General features: G+C 37.7%; 1 protein-coding gene across 1 annotated transcript; it reads right to left on the bottom strand.

The window, feature by feature from the left end:
* Nucleotides 1-2084: 2084 nt before the first annotated feature.
* Nucleotides 2085-7256, bottom strand: LOC139431350 (uncharacterized). The gene has a single exon (XM_071199006.1). The coding sequence runs from the start codon at nt 7254-7256 to the stop codon at nt 2085-2087; it is 5172 nt and encodes a 1723-aa protein (XP_071055107.1).
* Nucleotides 7257-9688: the final 2432 nt, after the last annotated feature.

The raw sequence follows: 9688 nt of genomic DNA, 5'->3' as shown, positions 1-9688 counted from the left end.
GGAGGTGGTCCTTGAGAAGGTACATGGTTTTGAGTTGTGGTTGAACGAGATGGATTGAATGTGGGACATTGTTCTTGAAAAGGTACAGGCTCAGATTGGGGCGGTAGAGGGCTATTTACGGGAGTACAAGTGAGAGACGAAGTACTTGATGAGTACTCATTGTCATGGTTATTATTATGAATGTTGTTATAAATGTTGCCACTGCCAAATCCCTGCTGAGAATTATATATTTAAATCTATTTAAATCTATTTAAATCTATTTAAAGTTCCTTTAATCTATTTAATGCGCGTAAATGTTTGCGAATGTTACCAATTAAAGTGCGTATTACATTCGAGTTGACGAAAATAATTCTTTCAATATTAAAAAGTGCCTGAATGCCACGCAACTTCATAGTTTGAATTGGTAATTTCTAAACTCGCAATTACTTGTCGAGCTTCACTCGTTAAGGCTGATATCAAATAATAGTATTTTTGAACGTCATTTATTGCGTGATTATTATGAATCAATGACTCGAAAATATCGTGAAATTCCAGCCATGCTTCGCAGTTTCCATTAAATTTAGGTAAATCAATTACTGGTAATTTTACACATTGCTCCGAAGCAGGGCTGACAATGAGGGAAGAATTGCAACAATTATTGCTATTCGTTTGGCTTAATCAGTGCTTGCGTAAAAAGCTGTCTCAAAATTGTCTCGTTCCAATACTTGCACCTCCTCGTCGGCGCTTATTAAATCTATCTTCTCCTGAATAATTTCGAAATCACAAATAAAATTAAGTCCACGATCGACTAATCATCACGTATCATCTAATTTCGGCTTAGTAATAAATTTTGAAAAATTAGTGAGCTTGCCCTTAACAATGCCACGTTTCTTTATTAATGTTTCTAATTCCGACTTAATGATACGTAAAAATAAAGGCAACGCAGTTGCTTCAAGTTAAGCGAGGGAAACGGAAATGAAAAAAAAAATGGATTGTATGCTTACGTATAATAAGTAATATGCGTATATAATAATACATATATTAAGTAATATTACTTTTTAGTTTTTTAACAATAAAACCTGCTATGTATGCTACAATATCAAATTGAATTATAGTTAAATGCATATTGTCTACGTTGGGAACGTTTATAATGTCCAGTGATTCAATTTCATCAGTTTTATTTTTGAGTATAGATGAACAATTTAAAATATTAGTACTACCTAATGCAATTGCATTTGCAGATTCTGCTCCTTTAATGTGGGTATGTACTAATAGTTTTTTGTACGCTTTTTCAAATTGTATTGCAGTACGATTGTTACAATACCTACCACGTCGCGTCGCCTAATTGCACTAAAAAATCTCTAAATAGTCTTGTGATAATTTATAAGTTAAAATAGTTTCTTTCTCTAGTTTATAAGTTTCTTGAACATATTTGTTGTACATTAATCTTAAACTATCGATACATACTAATTAACCTAAAGTGTGGCTGTATTTTCGATTTTTAAATTAATAATATATTTATAGGTGTTAAGATTATGAAAATTTCACGACAATCGGAAAATAGTTTCCCGAAAAATTCAACGAAAACTAAAGTGAAATTGGAATGAACGCTTGGAACAGGTTTTTGAAATGACACGCACGAAATTTCGACGACAAAAGAGACACATTTATTTTAGAACAAGACTTTTATACATCCCAAACAGGAACGAGAAAAACGACACGAAGAAAAAATAAAACTAAACGTGGAAATAAAATTAATTGTAAAAAAAATAATAATGAACTTTTTTAACATTCCGCCCGCCTTGCCGTAACGGCAATGAACACTAACAACGACGGGACGAAATAAACAGAAATTTCAATATGAACGAAAAAAAAAGTATAATAATTGAAAATAAAATAAAATAAAACGGAATATCTGAACGTATCCTAAAGCATGACAACGCTAAACAGGCTAAACAGCTAACTTCACGAAGACGCTCAAGATGTCAACACAAAAAAAAAAAAAAAAACAATATTTTGTATGTAAATGCATTAAATACAATGAAATTAAACACAGTAATAATTGGAAGAAGAAGAAAAAAAAAAAAATGAATTCGGAAATTATCTTAGCCAGGTAATGAACATAATTTTACTATTGGTCGAACTAGAGTAGTAGTCGGTGTCTTTATTGTAGCCACTCTAACACGATTATCAGCCCCAGGGTGAAGTTCCAAGACACGTGCAGTGGTCCACTTGGACGGGGGAAGCCGTTCGTCCTTGATAAGAACGAGACTACCAACTTTAGGTAAGTTCTTTTCTTGATGCCACTTGTTTCGGTTTTGGAGAGATTGGAGATAAAATACTTTCCAATGCTTCCAGAATTCTTCTATCAAACGTCGGAGGAACTGGTAACGGTTGAGACGTGAGATGGTTTCATCCAATAGAGATGGTTCTGGAACCACAGATAACGACGACCCAATCAAGAAATGAGCTGGACATAAAAATTCAAAATTAGTAGGGTCATTGGAAACAGGACAGAGGGGACGGGAGTTTAGGACGGCTTCTATTTGTATGAGGACAGTGGTGAATTCCTCGTAAGTGAGAACGGTGGAACCCATAATTTTCCGAAGATGTGTTTTTACGGAGCGAACTCCAGCTTCCCACTTCCCTCCAAAATGGGGTGCTGAAGGGGGGTTGAATCTCCAACGGGTTCCATCGTTGCTGAGGACGTTGATTAAATGATTCCACTCCTTGGAGGCGGAGCTGAAGAGGGATCGTAGTTCCCTATCTGCCCCAATAAGGTTGGTACCACAATCCGAATACAAACACTGGCAAAGACCACGACGTCCGGTGAATCGTTTGTATGCGGCAATGAATCCATTCGTCGTGTAGTCAGTGGAAATCTCTAAATGTATTGCTGATGAAACTAGACATACAAATAGAATTAAATAAGATTTATATGTTTTGTGACCTCGTCCTTTGTGTGTTTTCAGAATAAATGGCCCAGCATAGTCGACCCCAGAGTGGAGAAACGGTCTCGATGGGGTTACTCGTGACGGAGGTAGTTGACCCATCATCTGTTGACTGGTTTTTGCACGTTGACGAGCACAAACGATGCATTGATGTATGAAGGATCTGACTGGAGATCTTCCACCAACAATCCAAAATCGTCGACGAATGGAAGATAATGTAAGCTGAGTTCCACCATGAAGAACTCGACGATGATGAGCATCAATGATTAGTTTTGTGAAGGGATCGTCCTTGGGAAGAATCATAGGATGTTTCTCGTCCCAATTTAAAACGGAAAATTGTAGACGTCCTGTAATTCGTAGAAGTCCATGGCCGTCTATGAAAGGGGTAAGTCGATAGATCGAACTACTTTTTGAAATAGATTTTCCGGTTAATAGAATTTGAATTTCTTCTCTAAAACTGGTTTTTTGAACCTCTTTAACCCAAAACAACAAAGATTTTTCGAGTTCTTCTGGAGTTAAATTGCCTGAAACATTTGAATTTTTTGATTTATTTATAAAACGGAAACACCATGAAGTGACCCGAATAAGCTTGTTTAATGTAGAATATTTTTCTTTTAAATTCCAGGTTTGAATCGCAATGTGATGAGAAGAAGATGTCCTTTTAATTTCACGATCGGCTTCGACTGAGTCAGCAATTTTTAACGAAGGCCAATCTGATGAGGGAAGTTGAAGCCATGATGGACCGGACCACCATATCGATTGCTGTTGAAGTTTATTTATTGGCACACCACGGGAAGCTAAGTCAGCTGGATTATCGGAACCAGGCACGTAAGACCACTTTGCTTGTGATAGTTCTTGAATCTCTATGACACGGTTACGCACGAAATCTTTCCATCTGTTGGGATGGCTGCGTATCCATGACAAAGCGACAGTGGAATCAGTCCACAGATAAGTTGAAAAGTTTTCGAATTCTAGCGTAGATCGAATCCGATGTACCAACCGAGATAGAACTACCGCCGCGCACAGTTCTAAGCGCGGAATCGAAACAACTTTTAACGGAGCCACTTTTGTTTTAGAACTTATCAACACAACCCGCACCTCCGCTAAGGTTTCAACCCGAATATACGCAACCGCCGCGTATGCGTTTGTTGATGCATCAGAAAAACCGTGGATTTGAATGTTGGATTTATTGTTATCGATGCCAAACCATCGAGGAATGCTGATGGTAGTAACGTTTAGAAGGTCTTTTTGAAAATTTTGCCACCGTTTCGCGAGATCTTCCGGTAATTCATCGTCCCAATCAAGACCAAGCACCCACAATTCTTGCATGAAGATTTTTGCCGTTATTATGAACGGAGAAAGAAGACCGAGGGGATCGAAAAGTTTCGCGATGAATGAAAGAACAGATCGCTTGGTAAGATTTTCATCGGTATGAGTAACACTTAAATTAAATAAAAACTCGTCTTTTTTATTATTCCACAGAAGTCCCAATGCGCGTGGAAATTCGGATTCGTCTTCAAATTTTATGGTATCGTTCATGGAAACGTCATCGCGCGGTAGATTTTCAAGCGTAGAAGCTTGATTCGAAATCCATTTCCGCGCGTGGAAACCGCCCGCCGTAAGTATACTGTTTGTTTGATTAATGAGAGTTTTAACTTCTTCAATGGTCTCTGCGCCCGACAAAATATCATCTACGTACGTGTCTTTTTTCAGAGCCACTGATCCGGAAGGTTGAATTGTGGAGTGCTGATCAGCCAAATGGTGCAGGCACCGGATAGCCAAGAACGGAGCACACGATAACCCATAAGTAACAGTGTTAAGTTCATAATTTTCTATTACTTTATCCGAACTATCGCGCCAAACAATTCTTTGAAAAGATCGATCATTCGGATGAACGTTTATTTGACGGTACATCTTTTCAATGTCGCACGAAAACACGATTTTATGACGTCTCCATCGGAGGAGAACGTCAACTAGCTCGGCTTGCAGTTTTGGCCCGACGTGTAAGCAGTCATTAAGGGAAAGGCCCGATGACGTAACAGCTGAACCGTTGAAAACTACGCGGAGTTTTGTCGTGGAACTTGATTCGCGTACTACACCGTGATGCGGAAGGTAATAATTCGTATTGTTTGGGTTTAACGACACCAAACTCATGTGCCCTAGTGTCAAATACTCGTGCATAAAATCACGGTAGGCTAGAAAAAGTTTTTCGTTAACGGCGAAACGTTGCTCCATACGACCGAAAGAACGAACCGCGACGTGACGCGATGAACCGAGATCCGATGAAGGTCGTCTAAACGGAAGCCGCACTACAAAACGTCCGTTTACGTCTCGCGAATGAGTGTTTATAAAATGGTTCTCGCACTCAAGATCGTCTGAGGTAAGTTTTTGAGTTGAATTAGTGTCGTCCTCGATTTTCCAAAATTTTTGAATTGCGGTTAACAACTCCCGATCAACGGAACATTGGAAACCGAACCGTTCCGAATTTGCACTTGGAAAAGAAACGTGACCGAAAAGAATCCATCCGAAAAGAGTTTCTTGAGCTACCAAAAAACCGTTGTTAAATTTCCGAATATTATTCAAAATAATTCGCGAATAAAACTTCACCCCGAGAATCAAATCAATTCGACGATTCGAATAGAATTCTGGATCGGCTAAATCCAAAGAATTTACTTCAACCGGAATGGTTTTTGGTTCTTGTTTCGGTATGTAGGAAGTCAATTTTGGTAATATGAGAGTCTCTTCGACGATGGAAACGTTGTTGTCACTTTTGGAAATGATATTAACCGACGTTGTACCGTTTGAAACGCACGTTTGTGTTGATCCAACGCCGTTTATTGGTACGCATGTGGCTTTGCGCGGTAACGACAGACGCTGCACAAGAGCCTCGCTCACGAAAGAAACTTCCGACCCTTGATCGATCAAGGCGCGAACCAAAAGGGAATCACCTCGAACCGATTTTACCCGCACCAAAGCTGTAGCTAGGAGAACCGAGGAACTGAGATGAAATGTGTTGACCTGGTGACTCGTTGAGGTACCAGGGACGCTTACTTTACTTTCGACAAATTCGTTGTTTTTGTTAGAATTTGAGTTGCAACTTTTATTTAATTTTTCAGGAGGAAATTCGTGCAAAATGGTGTGATGACGTTTTGAACAAGTTTTGCATCGAGTTGCTACACGACAGTCAGGAAGATAGTGATTCCCGAGACAATTAAAACACCGCTTATTTTGAATTACGAATTCGCTCCTTTGTTTCGGAGATTTTGTAAGAAAATTATCGCATCGAAATATTGAATGGTCACCATTACAAATAAAACATTTCTGTACCGCCACCGACACGTTATGGGATTTAAACGAGCTGGGTTTTTGAGCAGACCCAGACGAAACTGAAAAGCTTTTCTTTTTGGTGGAAAGTCTTTCGATCGCTTCAAGTATCAATACGCGGTTGTTAAGAAAATCCATAAACTCTTTAAATGTCGATGAAATTTTTCGATTGTTTATCGATCGTTCCCACTCTTTACTCGTCTCGCTGTCGAGTTTACGAACGAGGATGTGTATGAGGACAAGATCCCAATGTTCGACCGGACATTGCAGAGCTTCCAACGCGCCGATGGATTCGTTAATTTCGCCGATGAAGCTGTTCAACTCTTCAGACGAATCCGTGCGAAGAGATTTCGAAGACAATAAAATGGTAAGTTGCGCTTCAACTATCACCCGTAAATTATCATACCGATCCTCCAAAATTTGCCATGCAACATCGAAGTTGTCATGTGTTACCGATAAATTTTTAATTAATCTAGCCGGTTCTTTTTCCAGACTCATTTTCAAGTACTGGAACTTCTCGACGTCAGTTAATGAAGTGTCGTTTTTTATCATGGTAACGAATAAATCGCGGAACTGGGTCCAATCAACACAACGACCGCTAAATTTAGGTAAGTTGATACGCGGAAGCTGTCGCTGATGAGGAATCACGACCTCTGGTGCTGCCTGAACCGGTTCCGAACGAGTTGCCGCTTTACTGATGTCGCTCAGCATGTCCAACATTAGACCTTTCGCGTTGGTGTAATTTTCCTCGCACGAACTGAATAAATCATCCGAAAAATAGATGGTTTCCGAATAATCCGATCGGTGTTGATTTAGTAATAAATGGTTCTGTTTGAACTCATTCCAATTATCGATGATACGCTCAACTCGCGTATTAATTGAACCGACCGTACGACGCGCATGCGGCAATTTTCGAAGATTATCCTCGGACTTTGCAATGAAACTGAAAAGTTCATTTTGTCGTTCGAAAATGTATTCTAAGTCTTTACTTGGTTGAGCCATTTTAACAAAAAAATAAACGAACGAAAATGTCAATCAAAGAAATTGTAAAGGTATTTTTTTTTTTTAAAAAAAAATTAATTTTTAACACTCCGACGCGAAATGAAATTAAATAAATTGAAAATTGTCACCGTTTTTTTTGTCAATCCGTAGAACCTAGAGGATCCACTCGACGTATGCACGGCGATGCTCCTGGTGCTGACGAAGACACCAACCAGGACGCTGGACGGATGTAATCTCCTTGAAGACTCGGCGTGAAGGGGCTCTTCGGGGGCCTTGGAGCGCCGAGGAATGAAGAATAAAAAAATATACGAAGTTGAATTCAATTTAATTTTTTCTTTCTTTCTCCCCTTTTTTCCAATTTGAAATGAAGAGACGAAGTTCCAATTTAAGTTCACCGTATGAAGAACACTTAAATTTTGAAGAAACACGTTTCCGAAATGAAAGATGGTGAACACTCGCGTAACACTATTCGAAAATTATTTTACCGATCGTAAACTGTATCCGGCTCGAAGGACCAGAAAATGTTAAGATTATGAAAGTTTCACGACAATCGGAAAATAGTTTCCCGAAAAATTCAACGAAAACTAAAGTGAAATTGGAATGAACGCTTGGAACAGGTTTTTGAAATGACACGCACGAAATTTCGACGACAAAAGAGACACATTTATTTTAGAACAAGACTTTTATACATCCCAAACAGGAACGAGAAAAACGACACGAAGAAAAAATAAAACTAAACGTGGAAATAAAATTAATTGTAAAAAAAATAATAATGAACTTTTTTAACAATAGGCAAAGTCTAAAAACCTTTAAATACATATGTGCTACATCACATAAATTATTAGAAATTGCACAAAACTAAGCGGTTGCATTACAATTTCTAAATTCAGTTAGGTCTGTGTTATTTTGTAAATAATTAAGTGCAAAATAATTGGAGCAGCAAGCTTCACTTTCTTTTTTTCTCGTACCCAATCCACATACCTTTGAGATATCTTAGTACCTACACAGCCTTCTTCAAATTGCACCTTATCTAAAGCTTCAATACACTTCCATTTGATTTCTTCCCCATTCTCATTAATTAAAATTTGTTTGCTTGCTAAACAATTCCGCACAAGCTTTAACATATGACAAGCGTCAAGATATATTTACTTGGTCTTCTGATACGGGATGTTGAAAATAAGGACGTATATGATCTTCGTCTATTTGTTCAAGTCCCATCAAAAGTGATGGGCGTAACAATAACACCTGAGTCATGTACAAACTCAAGAACCTTCAAGATTATGTTTGCTTTCTGGTCGGCAGTCATTCCATTTATTAAAAAATATAAATGTTATTGTTTTTTCTTTCTATTCTTCGTGTTTTAAATAAAACTCGGTTTGCGTACTTTAAAGAGGATTTTTTTGTTTTTTTTTTTTTTCAACTCGACCGGTTTCGATTTTTCAATCAAATCATCTTTAGGAGTCACCTGTAGTATGAAAAATAATTAAACTACTATACAACATTTTCTAAAAATACATTAAAATATTTATCCATATATAAAACACGTGAAAAACTTTCTTAAAGTTGAGGTTATGTCATATAATCGTTCAAAACATACGTCTAAAATGGATTTAAGCCCGTTAAATTATCTATAACAAACGACTTCATCTCTTCAGTTGTTACAGTATGAATTTCTTTCCTTTAGCTTTCCTTTCTTTATTATGTGTACGCACAGCAATAAGCTGGGTAATTAAGAAGAGGTGCTGATTTCAATTTTGTTAAGAAATACAAAATAAAAGAGATAAAATTGTCTTACGCATATATGTATTATCACTCACTACTACCTTTTTACAATTGAAATTCGACTTGCGCGCGAACGTTTTATCGATAATGCCGATCAATGCCGATAATGCATCGATAATAATCAAGGTGAAGGAGAACGTTCGAGGGCGCACGCCCCCGAGCGGATCATGCGCGTTTGAGGTTTCGAAATGCATTCTTGCATGAACATTATGGATGACAAAAATCTTCTTAAAACTTTCTGATTGACGAGATCTACGGTATTGTGGCGATTTTAGTAATGTCATGACATTGTATTTCAAGATTATCTGCGTGAGTTAAGTTGGTAACATTTTTTGGATATAAATATTTCAAATTTAAAGTATTTTCATAAAACTCTTAAATTGTATACATTGGATACATTTACGGTATAAATTTGATGGGGATGGGTGTGCTAATTGGAAACATGGGATTGTGAAAGGAATTTGTATGGGAAAGAAACGAAATGGTAGTCAAGGGAACCCAGTATGTTGCGAACTCAAACCGCTACCTTGGTTTGAGTTCCTCGTTCAACTGGGGTAGTATTAAGCAACAGAATCATAAAATGAGCTTTCACACATAACTTGAGACCTCAGAATTATAAATAGAAATCAAAAAATCGAAAAAACAGAAAC

Source organism: Onthophagus taurus, chromosome 8 (genome assembly GCF_036711975.1).
Source record: "Onthophagus taurus isolate NC chromosome 8, IU_Otau_3.0, whole genome shotgun sequence".
Taxonomy (NCBI): domain Eukaryota; kingdom Metazoa; phylum Arthropoda; class Insecta; order Coleoptera; family Scarabaeidae; genus Onthophagus; species Onthophagus taurus.
The sequence above is the reverse complement of the archived record's forward strand: the minus strand, read 5'-3'. Positions and strand labels throughout refer to the sequence as shown.